The 18,753-nt window shown below is 42.7% G+C and overlaps 1 protein-coding gene across 2 annotated transcripts in view; it reads right to left on the bottom strand.

The window, feature by feature from the left end:
- The window catches only part of LOC311005574 (uncharacterized protein), a 35,054-nt gene extending 16,821 nt beyond the window's left edge, over nucleotides 1-18,233 (bottom strand). For both annotated transcript variants that reach the window (XM_083998030.1, XM_083998029.1), the window contains exons 1-2: nucleotides 18,059-18,233; nucleotides 12,374-12,449 (exon numbers count right to left, since the gene is read on the bottom strand). In XM_083998030.1, coding sequence (XP_083854156.1) covers nucleotides 12,374-12,449; nucleotides 18,059-18,080 — 98 coding nt within the window. In that variant the 5' untranslated portion in view covers nucleotides 18,081-18,233. The remainder of the gene's footprint in view (nucleotides 1-12,373; nucleotides 12,450-18,058) is intronic.
- Nucleotides 18,234-18,753: the final 520 nt, after the last annotated feature.

Here is an 18,753-nt window from a genome sequence, read left to right as displayed (position 1 = left end):
CTGCTTGGCCCACTGGTCTGCATCATCTGGATATACTGTATGTACTGCAGGGCGGTGATATACAGCTACAGGCCAGAGCATGAGAGGTACTAGAGTAATGGCAACTGGAGGAGCTCATAAATTTATATCATACATGCATCAAGGTTAAATAATGCCCTGAGAGCAATTTATTCTGTCTGAAAAATGGAGGTACATAGATAAGCTTTATGCTTCAGATTGCACTCATCGTTCCTCACTTTAGTTTAAGTAGCCCTGAATGGCTGGGAGCCCTTAAGGTTTGATTGCAGTTACACTATCAGAAAGTGGAGCTGGGGAGTGTTGCTGCATCAGTAGAGCATGTGCAATAGTGCAAGGACCTAACAGGCATGCATCAGGGAACTGGACAGTGCTCCACAGCAGGAAGACATTTTCCTCTATATGGCCATTTGTCCACCATAACGCATCCCTTATGTACACTCGCAGGTGTGCCAGAGCTCTCAAACATGAGTGGATATAAAGTGCAGGGAGCAGGGAGAGTACGAGTGGATGAGTGGATTGTTTGTTAAAGAGACAAGGAGGATGGGGACAGAGGGAGGAATGAGTCAGATTCTCCCACAGCTGTCAGGGTGTGGACATTCCTGACTGAGGCAATGGGCTTGTAGGATCAGCCAAGGCAGGGACGAGGCGTGGCGTAGCATGGTAGGTTACTGTTTGATTAGCCAACCAGCTAAAGAATGCCAGAGATGGAAATTATGAGTGGGGGGTCTCTTTTTTTAAAATGTGGCAACGAATGGAAAAAAAAAACAAGTGAAATACATCATCTAAGTGACGAGTGACAGTGTTTTTAAATGTTTTCCCACATGGGCCGGGAGATGGTGTCATGGCAGTCTGTAACCATTAAACCTTAATGTCACCATTTGCACAAGGGTTTTGATCCCAGAGCAACTGGAGAGGTTTAAACGATTGAAAAGGAGAGGTGAGAGGAGAGGAGAGGAGAGGAGAGGAGAGGAGACGAGAGGAGAGGAGAGGAGAGGAGAGGAGTCAATAGTCAATAGCTCTGGACTGCCGAGGCACAAGATTAACATAATCTGCCTTTCAAATCACACGGTGTAACAGGTGTTTACTGTGATTAAAAGCCCCAGGAGCTGTTACATTAATTGCTCATTTAGCAATCTTACTGGACTGGACATAAATAAATAAATAAATAAATAAATAAATAAATAAATAAATAAATAAATAAATAAATAAATAATACTGTGCATGTTTTGTTGTCACTGAAAAAAGGGTTAATCTTATATAAAATGATATAATCCAGTCTGATCAGGTAACAGATTTTTCTTGCCTCTGCTTCACACAAACTATGGATGTGAATCACTGAAAGATGGTGCAGTGCTGTATAATCTAAATTTCTGTGTGTGTGTGTGTGTGTGTGTGTGTGTGTGTGTGTGTGTGTGTGTGTGTGTGTGTGTGTGTGTGTGTGTGTGTGTGTGTATAGGTACAGCACAAGTCTGCACACCATACATATGTGCATATGTAGATAAGTGTGGCTTCAGCTCAGTGTATACGCTGTGAGAACACGTTCATAGAGTTGACTGAATGCGGCCTAATCCTCCTGAAGGCAGAGTGTTTGGAGTAGGATAAGACCAATTCTTCTGCATGACTTAGGACCATCTGCACACAACTCAACACGTAACGAAATGAGCACATTATTTTTTTTTTTAACCAACTTTGACAATCTATTGTGAAATAAATGTTGTTACAATTCATGGAGGAGTGAGAGTTGGAAAAGAGGTTATCTGGTAAACATGTCATCTACCTGTTAGTGAAGCAGCATACTTGTATATGTGGGCCAACTCCTCGAGCTCAGGGCCATTCATCAAAAGCTCAAGGTCTCGCTGGGAGCCGTAATTGGAAATTTCAGAGTTCAGGATATTTAGCGCTCATTAGCAGCATTACACAGCGGTAAGGTGACAAGTGACATCCACACACCCCTCCCTCTCCACCGCCGTTCCCCCGTAAAGAGCACGAGGAGCACAGGCATCAAGACACTTCCTCTAACAGGGGTGACTATCCCCGTCAAAACCAACTAAGAGCGTAAAGTTAAAAGGTTACCCGAGGCTGCCTGGAGTAATTAATCCTTCCAGCCTTCTCAACTCTGTCAAGCCCCTGCGTCGTTTTCCCGTCCTGAACTGTGCTGTTGTCATGAAATTATTGAAGAATTAAAAGCTAAAAGTCATTTCAGCTCAATTGCATGAAGGGCAAAGCAGCATGGTTACACTGAGCTAAAATTACATTCTTTGCTTGCGACTAAAAGGAAAGTAAAAAGGACAAGGAACTGTCAAATACTAGAGCTTTGTGTGTGTGCGTAATGACTAATTAGACTTTGTCATCTTGCCAAACAAATCCAGTTCTTCCCTCAGATGGCAGTAGAGGATCTGGACGTTTAGGGGATATCTAGAGCAAATAATAAGCTGCCATTCAGAAAGGCCCTCAGGAAAGCTGTCTGTGGTTTTAACTGTGATCGACAGGACTGACATTTGCTGAGTCAACCTCAAACTGCAGTCTGTGATCCTCACTGGACAAAACTTAAACCCCAGCTAGCAGCAGCCATGCTCTGTCAACAACCTCCCTGTATCGGCCTCGTTTCTTGAGAGGAAGGGAGATGGCAAGATGCACGGAAATCAAAAGTGAAGAGACGGACGTGTTCAAAGCAAAGAGGGAGACTAGTGTACGAGATTAAGCCCTCGTGTTTGTTCAGCTCAGAGAAAAACTGAACAGTCTGCTGCTGCAAAGAAGGAGCCATTAACAGAATGTTAAAGAGATCCGAGATCAACACAGCAGGGCTGAAAAGTCCAACTACACAAAGTATTTTAGTTAAGTTTGAGCTTCACAGAATAAAGCCATTTATGAGAAACATAGTATTTTATGATACATTGATCAAAAAAAACGTTTACACACCTTTATTTTCCCAGCTGTTATTTGAAAGATTTAATCTCAGAGTGTTTTTAAATTTAAAGCATAGATCAAATGAATTGTTGAAAACAAGGAATCATGGGATCATGAGCCTGGACGCTGGAGCTCCAGAGTCTGTGCTGCTCCTCCATCATGTGGAGCCTCTTCTTACAATCTAAATTGTATCCTCTTAATTTTATTATATTTTCATGATTTTTAAATTTTTGTTTTTTTGCACATATTATTTCATCCATCAACATTTTCTCTGTTGAAAATATATTTCTATATCTCTTTTGGCTAATAGCCCACCAGTTAAAGTGAATTGATATGGTTAGACTGAATGGCAGCGAAAAAGCAACAGAAAGACAGGGGCGGGCGCAAATTAGCCACGGACGTACCAACTGCAGCAGATCCCAAGATCTCATGATGCAAGTTGTTTCAACTTGAGTAGAAAACATCCCCCTTTTCCCGAGGCTTTATGAATCTGCTTCATGAACCTAACAGAAACAAGAGGACAAAGCACTTGTGTGCAGTTCAGCACCGGCCTGGGATATAAAACAAAGCCCCTGTGTACACATGAGGGCTTTACACATCTAATAAAAAGAATGAATATATATGCGTCATATTGTCTTTTTAGCCATGAATCTACAGCTTTATGCCTAAAGCATCCAGAGTCCGTGTTGAGCTATGAATTCAGTCAGATTGTGAGCTGAATGCAAACACAGCAACACTCCTACACTCACTGTTGGCGTGTCCATCGCTAGCGAGCTTACAGATAACATCTGTGTAATCGGTGCATTGGATGTTGACCGGAGACTGCACATATTTGAGTGGCTAAATTTGCCTGAAAGGCACCAAGAATTATTTTTTAAATGGCTTTTTTATGCTTAAAAGTAAGGTTTAGGGTTCCCATTAAAATGATATTAGTAACAGTAAAGGGCAACGTTTGAGTTGTGGTGGTGAATAAATTCTGTCAACAGATGGTCTTCATACTGCTAAAGACACAATCATGGAGGCAGGTGTGCAAGTGTGATATCTGAAGGGCATTCATTAGGTATCACAGGTTCAAATGCATGAGTAAGTGGAGTACAAAGCTGTGGGGAGGTGACTTTGAAGTGTGTGTGTTTGTGTGTGTGTGTGTGCACATTTCTCTCATGGAGGCCAAATGACAATCAGCTTGTTTTTGCTGAAGCATTAATTAAAGTACGTTGGTCAACAAAGAACCTGCACATTTGGCACTGTTGTGGTGGTGGTGACCTCCTAATGATCCGTCCTTAAATCAGCATCTGTCTGCCGTTTCTCAGGAGCTTCTGGCTTTCAGCCCCTAAGGGACCTTCAAATAGATGTAGGAGAAGTTTTTTCTATGGAATAATCTACACAAATATTGAATAAATACACTAAAATGCCAACGATCACAGAGAGAGTGCATATTGTTGCTTGAAGTTGTGAATGCATGCATTCATATGTTTGCCTGGTTCTCTCACTGTGGTGCTGAGGGTCACTGGGGTCACTGATACATTGTATTCTGCCTTGGGATATGCAATCACTTGTATCCACATGTACGCACACACACACACACACACACACGCACACACGCACATGTTTTTATACTCAAACACTCATCTTCACTCCCTCTATTCCCCTCTGCTAACCCCCATTACCCCTCTGTGCTGACAGAGAGTTTTTCCAGTCCAGGCCACAGAAAAGGCTCTCCTGCTGCTGCTGCTGCCCTCCCAAACGCTGACAGCCCCCCCCCCCACACACACTACACGCCCCCGCTCCCACCCACCCACCCACCGCTCTTTTCCACTGCACTCCCTCCGTCTCTCGTTGCCTGTACTGCTCCCTTTGCTCTGCCTCTGTGTCGTTCTGCAGCTCTCCGTGTCGTCGAAATGATCTCTGAGTCGGTTTTACCATGTGTCCTGGTCCCCCTGCCGCGTTCTGAAAAGTCTCTGTCAGCTTCAGACTGTTGACCCACAACAAAAAACAGCCACTGCAAAACCTACACTACCTGACAATGGGAGCACTGGTCACTCTGCAGTACTCAAAGTCACATCTTGAGTAGCAGCTCATACAACTACAGACATTCAGTGGAAGCGGTGGCACGAGTTCCTACACTCCTGGGTCGGACTTTTCCAAGTGTTTCTGGGGGTTTTCTGTTTGGAGAAAAGTCACTTTTGAACAATTGTTTATATGGTTTTATTTTTTACTGAGCCTGGAGAGGCAGGTTGCTCCTCTAAGCTGACCGACTGTCTAAATGCAAGACGATATTGATTGTTCTTCCTCGGGCCTTTCACACAGCGTTGCTGAGGACACATTAAATGTGTTATAAGTCATTAAGAGCTCCAGGCCTCGAATCTCACCTGTCTGGCTTAAAATATATTGACATATTGTGCTCCGACAAACTTTTTATTTTTTGAACTAGCCTCTGGGTGTGTGTACTGATGCCTGGGCGGAGGGGGTGTGAGTGTGTTTGTTTATGTGTCTGTGTCTATACGCGGTATACCCCCGTCCGTATTGTGCTGAACACTGGGGAGCATGTGTCAGTGTATGGTACACGCAGAGACATTGAATCTGTGTGTGTGTAAGTGTAGTTTGTGTGTGTGTGTGTGTGTGTGTGTGTGTGTGTGTGGTGTGCGTATAGGGAGCAGGCTCGTCCTCTTGCTGCCCCGGGGGCTCAGAGCCCATTTCCTGTTGTGCAGTGTGATAAGTTTCCCTGTCAGATCCTCCCAGCACCACTATATTTCTGATAAGCTCCACTGCTAGTTTTCCCGACCTCTGGCACAGAGATCAATTTGAGATTGATTCAGAATGCCCTGCTGGGCCGAGCTGGAAGATCAATTTGAGATGGATTGTTCACGCCAGGGGGCCAATGACACGCAGTGCAGTGCTCACTTGCTTTTCCTCCTTTGCTTTCTTCACCCCTCACTCTCCCGGACTGTTGTTATTTCTTCCTCTCTCTGCATTTTTCGCTCCTATCTACTCTTCTCTCTTTCAGTTGTTTCACACTTGTCCTCGGTGCCGTCGTTACTCCGTATTGCACCTTGCGCATTTTCACCCTTTTGCATCAGTTCTCTTATTCATGCTTCCTTTCCTGCCTCCTCCACCTTCTTCCCTCGCTTTTCCCCCTCAAGCATAGGCAGTAGGGATAGAGATGACTTCATTAGCAGAGGGACCAACCCCAGTAGAGTGATGAGCCTGCAGGACAGAGGAGATAACTCATCTGGCTTGGTAATGCACAGGGCCACAGAATACATGGATGTAAAATAATTCCCACACACACACACATGCCCACACAGGCCTCGAAAAAAACATTTCATTTTCTCAGTGATCGTGGTCAGTCTTGCTATCATGCCATGAGCTACGAGTGTCACCACCGCTGGCTCGTGACCTTATCTCCACAGAACATCGGGTCCACAGCCGACATATCGCTCTCTCCCTTTCTTCATACTCCTCCGTCTCTATCCACCCGTCGCCTATCTTCACTTGTTCTCTGTGGTCTCAAAGGCTTTGGCAGTGGCCCCGAAAGCAGCAGGTGCACTCTCCTCTCTGCTCTGCACAGGATGACCTTTTCTCCAGCAGTACATCCACCTCTGACTGCATTGACCTTTACCTACAGTACAGCCCCCTGTCATCTCTCACAGGGGCGGACTGCAGACAACACATTGTCTGTGCATCCGTGCGGAGAGAAAGCCCGTAAAAAGGACGGAGGGAAAAGCCGGACAGACAAATGAAAATAGCAGTTGCGTTTTTTAAAAATTGGTGCTAAAGTGAATGGGGAAGGTACGGCAGGCTTTGGTGTATAGTTAGTGCGCTGTTTTAACCTCAAGCAAAAAAAATGCCACCCCTGTGCTTGCCATTCAGGGTCCCTCGCACACTCACTAAGAAATTGTGTGTGAGGATGCTACAGTGTTCAGTGAGCTTCAAACAAACCAGTGTCATCCAGATATACTTAAAGGCAAGTGCTGCTCCAAATGGCCGAGCTCAAAAGCATATTGTTTATGGTGGAGAGGCTGAGAGGGAGGAGGTGCAGTGACATGTGTAAACTCTGTGTACTTTTTCTTCTAGTGGACGATCAGTATGTGAAACAGGTTGTGCATATTGTGATTATCTGTTGTTGGTTAGTATTTAAGTTTGAATATATTATTGGATTCAATGATCCGAATTTCCAAAAGCGCCATGCTCCTGGTCACCACACTCATCATGATGTTAAGAGAGGTCGACTTTAACGGATCAGAGACCTCGAGAACTATTAAATATCACTTTCTCCATCCAATTTCATTAACATTAACGAATGCCAGACTCAAATCTGGTTCAATTGGTTCAAGTCTGACATGAACACACACATACACTGTGTCAGCTGATGAGTTTCATTCTTGTTAGACATTAGAGCTGATTGTCAGCGCTGCATTTGACATGGCGAGACCAACGTTACAACTGAGAATGAAAACACTGATGTATTAGTCACACAGGCCCAGAACTCCCTCCACACTTCATTTAACTTCATTTTACCAAGGTGCAGACATAAGCAGAACGCTCTTGCTGTTTGTGAAAAACTTAACAGCAAGAAATTCATCACTGCGAACTCCAGTATACTCTGAAGTGCTTTTCAATACACAACAAATGAACAGCATAAACCAAAGTCATGCTGCAGTAGGCATTTTTTCTTCTATCTGTATTTACCTTGTTTTATTCATTGATTTTCATAATATGTATAAAAACAATCAGATATCAGGTAAATGCGACAATGACTTCTGGTCAAGTCAGCAAAACGCAGGAAAAAATAAGAGACGAAGGTGGTGGGTCATAATAGGCTGACATCCACATTGAGGGTGATGGGTGGGGGGGTTATATCGTTTGATCTGCCCCCATGTTGCATTTATTTAAGTGTTTTCCTGAGGAAAATGCTATTTTTTGGCATGTTAACAGTAAATATAATGAATACAAATGCAGCCTTTCTTTAAAAGTAATGGTTTTAACTCCCATTATTCGAAAAAACATTTAAAAAATAAAACAATAATCATGACATTGAGTGTGCAGATTTAGCTGTAGGTGGGTGTCATAACAGCTGGGAGTCAGCTGTGTTGTGACAATCAGAAATATGTCCAGCCGTCTGAGGTTATTCATAAAAACTGGTGAACTTCAACACGGCTTTCTTTACTGCTGATTGTCTCCATTTGCCCTTTGCTTCCACACTGCTTGTGGTGGTTTTACAGATGTCACCCAGCCGCGCCTCAGGCTAGATACACATTTACAATCTGTCAAAATAAGAGACAAGTCTTGCATGGGAACAAATTAGATGGAGCAAGATGTGACTAAAAATACACTCCGAGTGAACGATAAAGCTGCAGACTGCATCTTCTCAGATTTATTCAATTCTTAAAGGAGGATAATTCAGGTTTATTACAACCTCTATTTATTTTAATACTCTAGTTTTGGCCGTCATGGTAACATTACATTCATCGAAGTAACGGATGAGATTGAGGAACATGGTGACATATAGCAAAGTCTGATGGGGTGAGAAAAAAACAGTCACATGATCATTTATCTAGACGGAAACCATGAGCAATGAAGACAAATGTAGAAGGTCAAAGTTGAAACAGGAAGTTGGTCTATAAACTGTGAAGGATCTTATTGCCCCTGACAGTTTATTTCAACTGAAGCATTTTTGCTTGTCCACTCTTCCAAATAAATTAGGCCTACTTTTTTAATCCTGAATGATCATTTAGTCTTCTGGCCTCAGTTGACTTCTTTATAGTGACGATGACACATTCGCATCATCACCCACTGCTCCAGAAAACTGCAGAGTTCACACCCCGAGGCCTCCATCTCTCCTGCCCCCATCAGCCTCAGCGTGTCTCTACAACAGATGGGCTTGTTGCAATGTTTCCGTCCTAACTCAAAATCCTCTACCACCGGCTCCTCTGATAATTAAAACAGATGAGAGAATATTAAAAGAATGAAGTGCGTGGAAAAAGCAAACGAAAAATACCAGAGACCAGATGCTCGCTAAACTCTGCCACTCAGTGCTCAGGACCGGTCCCCTCTCCTCGCTCTCTGCCGCGATGCAAAATGGAGCAGTTAATAAAACGAACGCTGCAATAACCTCGACACGGGCCGGGCATTAACACTGAGAAGAGCTACGACCACACAGCCATGAAGTAAGAAAAGAGCTCAGGGTTTGCAAAGAATGCCTTAAAAGTTAACACTGGGGGGGAGCAATCAATCTTGTTATAATTATAGGTCTGGAGTGATGGATTGTGGAACTGTGCTTTTAGTTGTCAATATTGTTCTGGCTCTTCTGTGACAGCAAGTGGCTGAAAAGACAAAAGGTAAGAAAGAAGAAAAAAAAACTCCCATAGAGCCCTTTGTCTTGGTTTACCATGTTTCATAAGTAATTGTGCATGTGCACACAGACACACACAGACACACTCTTACTCACACATACACTTCTGAGACCCTTCCTCTGGCACCTGAGCCTCACTATACAGGCCACACAGCACAGTGAGCTTTTGTAGTAGTGCACTGGAGCACGCAGAGGCCACGGCTGCAGCAGCAGCAGCAGCAGCAGCAGCATCTGGGCTGTGAAACGTTTGCCACTTTCTCTACCCCATCCCCCCTGCCCTGCCACAGCTGGGGCTCGCCAAGCTACAGGGGACCTATGGCAGTCGGGAAGCAGAGACGATAAACAATGACAAAACCCTTATGTTGTCAGTGTCGCTGTGGGGGTAAATAGTCATGGGGAAACATGAGAGAGTGTCAAGAGTGGCAAAGGGAAGTGAGGGAGCAGACATGCCTATTCTCTTATGAGCCAAGAAATGACTTTGAATACATTACGATTTATACAATGAAAAAGATTTTATTAGGGTTTAACTGTAAATAGAAGCTGATTTTTTTTCTTTTTCTGAGCTTGGTAATCCAACTTTCTAGCAATAATAACGGTTCAGAAACGCTGGCAACATGCATGGTGTTGCATCAGTAGATTACACTGCTTTAGCTTCTTAGACATGGGTTAGAAAGTTTGTTCACAAAGTAATCTAGGCCACAGGCACAGTGTTTGTTCGCCAGCTCTGTGAGAACAGTGGGAGGAGGGAGGAGACGGGGGCACACTGCTGCCAGCAGCACAGAACAGGATTATTGGAGTCTGGACAGAGAGATTTTTGGTAGCTGTTTCGCCGTGATTTACATTTGTGACTTTAGCTATATTGTAGTTTTCTGTTGTTTCTGGGAGTGATCATGTAGATTGGTTTTTGATTTGTCTTACAATTTATTTCTTTCACATTCCCTGCAAATCTAAATTGCAAAGAGAGAGAAAGCTTGCCTTAGCTGACTGCATGCATTCATGAAGTTGAAATTGCCAACTTGGTCTTCTGCTCTAAACCTGCTATAAATGATTTTTTTTTTTTTTTTTTTTTTGGCCAAGTGACAGCAGTGGAAAATGTTGGAAAAGGAACATTGATCTATCACCAGCTGGCACCAGGATTTATCCCAGCAGGCACCGGACATTAATGTAATGTCAGAAAGCCGCTTGGACTCTAACAACTCAACAACAAAAACGTTGGTTGGAAATGAAAATTGGGTTGACATCAAAACCCAAAGTTGGTGAATTGGCATCATGAAATTTAGCAGATGTTGGTTTGGGTTCACGGCATGACACATTTGGATATTTGAAAACTTAAAAACCAACAAAATATCAATGTCAACTGTCGTCACTATCCTGTTTGAAGTTTATGTTTGCACCAGACATTGTCCTGTGTTGAACTTTGGTCACCTGACTTCACAGTCTACACATGTCAACACCTAATGACGCTGGTGGTCAGCTGCACGGCTGCAGGGATGATATGGCAAAGTGGTTTTCACCAAATATTTTACATTTACACATTCAGCAGTCAGAGAGAAACATCTTAGGATTCATGTTTCTATCCAGCATCCATTTGTATTATCTTTTTTGATACTTTGTTATCATAAAAATATCATTATTCTAGTCACCTAAAGTCATTGTCAGCTCTGGGAAAATCAGGCAGGCCCGGGTTATATCAGGGCGCACCTCAGGTGTGTCCCAGTTAGTCATTGTATGTGTGTGTGTATGTGTGTGTGTGTGTGTGTGTGCGTGCGTGCGTGCGTTTATGACTAACCTCATTAATGCATGGTTGCACGCTGCTGAATAACTACATGGTGGAATGGGCAAATAAGGTTTGGAGGTGCAAGGTGAGACAGACGTGGTCAGAGGGAGTGGAGGGCGAGAGAGTTCAGGCGGAAAGCTGGATAAACTATTCTGAAGGACACAACAGGGACATAATACATCTAATGTTCCATGCTGCAATATTTATACCTCAACAGACTGTGTGATTTCATAAAATGATCAGAGGGACAGGAAATAGAGCTGTCAGAAACTGTGATGCTGGAAATATATGTGGAGTCACAGTTCTGCAGAAGTGCATGATAATAATGAGATTTGCTGATTATGCTCGAGACAAACAGGTTTGCATTAATATTATTGCATCTGTTAATATTTATATCCTCTTCCTGTTTGCATTCCTAACCTGGTTTACGTCTCCATCCTATGGAGCAGATGTCCTGCAAACTATTCCAGTCTTATTTATAATGTTTTTCCCTTTTGCTTTAATGTGATGATCTGTCCTCCTACTGTCAGCAAAAAACCTGTATGGAAGCAGCCATTCACAGCAATTTCATTATCATTTTGTGCATCTATGTAAGTAAAGATGTATTTTCAGGGAATAAATGTGAATGAATATTTATGAATGTGTATACCTTTTTGGGGTGTAGTGCTTTTACTTAAGTGCTTTTCTTTTTGTTTTCACATCATGCACTGTATGAAGGACAATGTGTTGACTTGCAGACGACAAGCAGGAGAGATGCGCCCACAGGCAGCGGAGTACGAGCTATGTAGGAGATGAGAATCTGCTCAACCTTCACACAGAGTATTTTCGGTGCTTTATGCTCATTAGACAAGCTCAAGCCTACAGAGCTGCAGCTGGAGTACAGGCCGCAGTTCAAGGAGAGAGGTTGAGGTAAGAGCAATCTCATGACAGCATGAATGAATTCAAAACAAGTCAACGCACGGTCGTCCCTCCCGCCGACTGACCTCCACCAACTATCAACGTTAGTGTAGCTCCATGACGCTGGATTGAACCACTGGCAATAAACAGCAATCAGCTCCAATCATATGTGTGCACTACATCAACAGATAGATTAAAACACTGACCGATGAAGACAGCACCAGTGGCCGAAATCAATAGCAGCTTAGAAACGCAGCTAGCATGAAGCCAATGACAAATAATGCAGCATTGATTGCAACGCTGAGGTGCGTCCACTGAGTTGCAGATGAAGGGGCTGCAGCAGATAATAGAGCGCATGATGATCATCTCTGACCGGGTGTAGGTGGGTGGGACTGTGTGAGGAGGGAGGGGTTCGTACTCACCCGTGAGTGGTGTTGCTGGCCCTCTTACTCGCTGCCCTGGAGCGACTGGACTTCAGCTCTCCGCTCATGCTCATGTCTGCATGGAAGAGCAACCAATTAACTTTGTAGTGATACAACAAAGACCCTCCATAACACAACACAGCAGGGAGACAAAAGCGCAGGCTGAGAGGGATTTCCAGATGATTACCTAACCTTTAACCCTATGGACCGTCTGGTCGTGTTTATACGTCGCTCAAGTTTATTCTTTATTTGAGTAAAATTAACCTGATCCGTTGTAGCTGTTGTCACCGTTTGACATGATAATGACTGAAGGGGCTGGCTCTGACTGACAGTGGTTGTTTTTCTTGTCCATATTCTATCACTTTATGTTGATTGCGCCTGCCACTCTGAGCCAGCTGTGCAATTCTGCATTCATTTTTTGTCTCAGATTTTCAGGCCCACAATGAAAAACCAGATCCTGTCGTAGGCTTGTCTCAAAAGCTGAATCCCTTTACGCATTGTCTTTATTTGTTTCTCCTGCAAAACACTTCCATACACATGTTCTATTGAGACAATTAACCACAAGTCAGAGGAGAGGAGAGGAGAGGAGAGGAGAGGAGAGGAGAGGAGAGGAGAGGAGAGGAGAGGAGGAGAGGAGAGGAGAGGACAGTCTGACATGGACAGATGGGCGGTGAATGGAGCGTGACTGGGCCAGCTGCACGTACACTCGCACAGCGTGGTTGTCAAATGGCTGGAAGCTACAATTAATTAAGTAAGGGTCTGAATGTGTGAAAAGAAATGTAGACACGTGTATGTACCTTTACCTCCCACGGCAGAGATAATTTTCTGACAGTTTGGAGTCAAACGGTGACCTCTGTTTGGCTTCTCTGCAGCCAACTGTGATGAACTGGTCCCTGCTGCTGACACATTACACTAACTGTCACCGGCCTGAGCCACGCGTACCTGCACTGCCAGGGAACTACTGCGCTGAAACTGATATCAGATATGACACCTCAGACATACATTTATGTTTTTCATTACAGCAGATTAAGATCCTTCGGTCGTTTTTCTTTTCTTTTTCTTTTTTTTTACACACTGCAAACATATGGCGTTAAACTGAATCAATCACCCACTTATCCACTTAATAACAGGATTTTAACATGGCAGCGGCTTTGTGTCAGATTTGTACAAAAAGAAAAAAAAAGAAATCCAACGACTGAGTGATGAATTGGGCAGTGAGACTACATGAAGCATAAGCATTAACAGATTTTAGGTTGGCATAATATACTGTAATATTCCACTCTATAATTAGCCTATAATGATCGTTTGCTAAGTCATAAAGCTATTCATTATTTCAGTCATCATTTATATTCATGCATTGCCAACCAGCACTCCTGTATTGAAACATATACCTACACATTGTGGGGGTTAATACCAAAAATGGATACATGTAATTATATCATACAGTGACAATAATTACAACAGATTTACAGTTTTTCACGATGGCTTAAACACATTTCTCAATACCTCCACTGCTGTTCTCAAAACTGTAAACTGAAAACTTTGTTAAACTACATTGACCATCTTCTCTGATTGATTGCCCTTTGACCTCGTCATCACATGGGAACAGTTCTGGCTTTTGCAACCTGTGTTTAGCCTTATGTGTCCTTGCAGTGCAAAATGCATATTAGTGCGTTCAAAACGTTTCCCTATATGATTATATGAGATCTGTAACTTGTATCTAACGGTCAGAAAGTTTCACCAAAGTTGTGATGTATTCAATAAATGGATTCAGTCCACTGAGGATTTGGTTCAAAGAAATGAATTTGGTGTTCTAGCAATTCAGAGAAGCTGTAATGGATGTAATTATACCCTGCCTTCCAAATCTTTTTTTTTTTTTAAGAATTCTTCTCTTTCTTTATCAAGCCATCAAGAGAAAATAACACACGAAAACATTGTTCTGTGGAATAACAGCTGCAAATAAATGGTAGTTGTGTGTTGGAAATATCCATAAAATAATGTTATACATTATCATTAAATACACTATCATTATTCCATAAGGGTTTTTCTTTAGACTTACATTGTAATGCAATGTCAACACAATATTTTACTTCCTTTATGTTCATGTGTCATTTTCCTTTATCAGAGAAAAAGGTAAACCATTAAAATTTTGGTCACACACACACAAAGGCAGATAAATACTGGCATCTTAATTCACTCAGCTAAAACCAGACATGACTCCATTTGCACATCTTCACTATACAGGCCCACGTTTCATATGCCAGTGCAGTATTGTCATGTGAAATTAACAACATATTCCTCTACTGTCGAGATACAGGTTTTACTACTCATGAGAGGGACGATGTGCACCATGAGAAACAAATCTTCATTTATGCAAACTGAGTTGTATGATGTTTTATGAGCTACAGTGCGACTGTGTGATTGACTGCATGATGAAGCCGTGACACAGGAAGAGAGGGAAGGACGCTGCTGAGCACAGTCGTGTCGCTCTGCAGGAGCCAAACCTCAGGAGGCAATCAGACTGCTATTCGGTAAACAAAGTCCTACACGCTACAATTAGCTTCTCCAGAGAAAAATCCACAAACGCACCCACACACACCTACACAAATTTACAGTATATTTTTGTATGAATGTGTAAATTACAGTTTTTAAATTGCAAGTTATTGTACTATTGATTTGCTTTTTTAAGATCATGTTGCACAGATACAATATCTCAGCCTATCAGAGCTGTTGCTTTTTTTAGCAGTTTCGCAAAGTTTATGGATTTTTCTCTCTAGAATAACGGCACATAGATGAGTAAAATGTTGATTATGACTGATTTCTCTTCCCTTTCCCCCCCCACCTTTTTTTTTGTTCTGATTTTCTTCTTGTTCAACTGAGCCACACATGAGTTCTCCCCTGTCCTTGGCTAGTTAAACACAGACTTTTATAAATTACACACTGATAACTCACATTCTGCTTTAGCAATTGTGTCGACTGCTGCGATGATGAATTAGATAATGGTGGTTGTGGTTGTGATGCAATTATACATTTTTCCCTGACTATTACTCATATCAGTTCTTCACTTTAGATCAACCCGCCCTATTTAGCACTTCTCTGCACTGGATTAATGACTATTGATAACTTATAAGACACTTTTATATAGTTGAATGCAAATATGATTATATATTTGTTAATTCTAAAAATAGCAATTATCCTATTAAGACATATTTTGTACAACTATAACCGTGTTTCACTATATTGACATTCTATAACTCATTTTACTGGTAAAAATACACAAAATAAGGTGTTAAAATACAACATCTGATCTTTTGTTTCTCATTTTCCATTTTTTTATCATTCTGTAAAAACTCCTGTGATTATTTGTCATTTCAACAATTTGTTTTCCTCTTCATCGATACAGATGTTGGGATGCATCCAACACATTTATCGTGCACATGATATTGCATAAAAACTGCCTCTAAGTTGGTGGTCTTCATCATGGGCAGCGTGACTTAATAACATTGTGCTGTGAGTCATGATTCTCACTATAGACCAGTTGAATCAGGGACAAGCCCCGGAGACTCCAGCTAAAAAAAGAGACAGACAGATTGTGGAGAAATCAAGTCTATAATGCAACTGATAGCATGTTTGTAAAATAGGAGCAAAGGGCACTAAAGGACACATCAAGGTCACACATGATCAGCCATAATGAGTTATAAAGCCTCAGCCTCTGCCACGGTCTATAGTCTGTCACTGTGCTCGGTATCAGCGGATGTCAGGCTGAGTGCCAGACTGTCGCTCCGTACAGCGCCAAAGTGAGAGCCGGCTTAATCACACTACCTGGAAACAAAATTACACAGCAACAACGTGGAAAAGACCCCAGTCACTTTCCACTCTGATTTTTTTTTTTACCAGCTACAGGAAAAGCTGCTGCCCTGTCTGAACCTGCTCACCTCCTCACACACAGGAAACGCAACTTTTCTATCGCTCAATTAAGTGTCATCATGTGTAGTTTGGCTTCAGGTGATTCATGTTTGCTCCATTACTGTCTGTTTTCTAGCTGCAAACACAGGAAATCAGGGGAATTTGTGCACAGCATGTATTTTAGGCTCAAACATACTCGCACACATGCACATCAAAAATATGTGAATAAGAAATTACCACCACGTAAATCACACACTTACATTCAAAACACACACATATTTCCGCTAATAACAAACATTGATATTTTTGGTTTTATTTCAGTCTATAAAAAAATATATATATATATTTTCTAATCCTCCTCAATGAGACTTTAGAAACGATTTTATATCTTGGTGAAAAATGAAGCTTTTCTATTGTTTTCTTTTTCCGTATTGATCATTTCTCTCTCTTGAGGGCAAACAAATTTCTACACTTGAGTTGATTTTTCTACATCTATATTCCTACTTTGCCTTACAATAATTAATTTGGCCTTCTCTACACTGTACTGTATGCTCTGCTGCTTGCATCAGAAAATGGCCATTCTTGTTTCTGCATGAATGTGCATACAACTTCTTCTCCTCTCTGCTCCGTGTCATGCTGCATCTTCTTGATTTCCTGCACTGCAAATGACCTCATGTCAGACTTTAGTGCCAAAACGGCCACCAGTTTTAGTTTCCACTCTCAGGGCTAAATACAGTGTAATCGCAGATATCGCTGTCAGCATACAACATGGATTAATGGATAGGATATGTAGGGAGGGCTGATATGAATAGATGGCATTACTGTTGAGTGCCAAAAAAAAATGAGTAGCTAAAAAAAGGGAAATAAAAACTCTTGCATTACAGTTAGAGGGATACACTAGTGCCATAGGTGTTTTATAATCCCACATTACAGCAAACCACACAGAGACAGTCCACATTTACTGCCAGTCCTTCAGTCTGAACTCTACTGGAGGTTTTGCAGCACTGGGCTGTTTCTGAACTAGCATGGAAGTTGAGGAGATGCAGCCACTCTGACTGCACATCTGGTAAAGTAGCCTACACTTATGAGGAATTGTGCACAAAGTCACCGTTAAATCTGCAGCTAAAGTATCAAAAAAAAGAGAAGAAAATGTATTAAGCTTAACCCAGAACCACAAAGGAGGATCACAACATAATTAAGCGTTTGGCGGTTTCTGTCCCTCAAAGCCATTAATGCCCAGAGAAAGAGAAAGAGAGAGAGAGATGGGGAAAGAGGGAGAGACAGCGAGAAAGAGCGAGAGACAGCTGACCTTGCCAATGTGACGGGACAGGATGAGCTTTGATCATTTGCACCTCACAGTTCAGTTCTGGTGAAGTTATCAAAGACGTCCCTTCATACTTCACAGTGTTTACATCTTAGATTCCTGCCTCCCTTGTTTTTTTTTTTACACAGACTATTTTTTCCCGGAGCGCCATCTGGATTGGATCAATGTGTAGCTATAGGTATGAGGAGAAATCAACCCAAAAAACAACCACGAGGCAAAAGTGACAAAGGTTTGAGGATGAAGTCGAGAGAAACGAGTTCATGAACAGAGAGGCTGGTGGACGGACAGGAAGGAGACGGCAGCAAAGCTCCAAAAAAAAAGAGAGAAAGAGAAAGAAAGAAAAGAGAGGAAACAGAGGAAAACCGAGCTGCGTGCAAACATAACATCCACTAACAAACGCGCGCGCACACACACACATAGACGCAAAACAGAGGGATCAACGCTGGTATACTCACATCGTGGGCTGAACAGGGTCATATCAGAGATGCAAAACAACCAGCGGGACTGAGAGGGCAGAGGCTTCTCTCTCTCTCTCTCTCTCTCTCTCTCTCTCTACGTCCTCCTCGCTCTTGCACACTCTCTGTGTGTCTGGATGCGTGTGTGCGTGTGTGTGTGTGTGTGTTCAGGCTGCCTTTTGGCTGACTGCTGCGATACTACTGAGTCAGTCGACAAACCAGCTAGAGAGAGAGAGAAAGAGAGAGAGGGGAGCTCCAACGGGATGTACCAACTGGTTTTCCTGTGGTAGGGGGGTGTTGGGGGGTGAGGAAGGGGGGATGCACTGCCACTGGACTGTTCCATTAGCAGGAGAGCTGCTGGCAGGAGGATTGGGTGAGTGTGCAGCTGGTTTCCCCTCAGCAACAGGAGCTTGGCTGGAGCCCAGGGCTTTACAAATTCCAGCCAGGCGAGGTAGGAAGAAGCTGCCAGAGCGTGTGTGTGTGCGTGAGTGAGTGTGCGTGAGTGTGATTGTATCTTAATGCACATTATATCAAAGAGCAGAAACCTGGAGACAGAGCGGAGCACTTGCTTCACATTTCACTCAACATCACTCACTCACATACACACACTCACACACAGAACAAAAAAAACTGATAAGGACACACAGTCTCAAGGAGGATGACAGGAGAAAAATAAACGTGTGGTAAGACGCTCA

This window comes from Trachurus trachurus (genome assembly GCF_905171665.1).
Source record: "Trachurus trachurus genome assembly, chromosome: 3".
In the NCBI taxonomy this organism is placed as follows: Eukaryota; Metazoa; Chordata; class Actinopteri; order Carangiformes; family Carangidae; genus Trachurus; species Trachurus trachurus.
The sequence above is the reverse complement of the archived record's forward strand: the minus strand, read 5'-3'. Positions and strand labels throughout refer to the sequence as shown.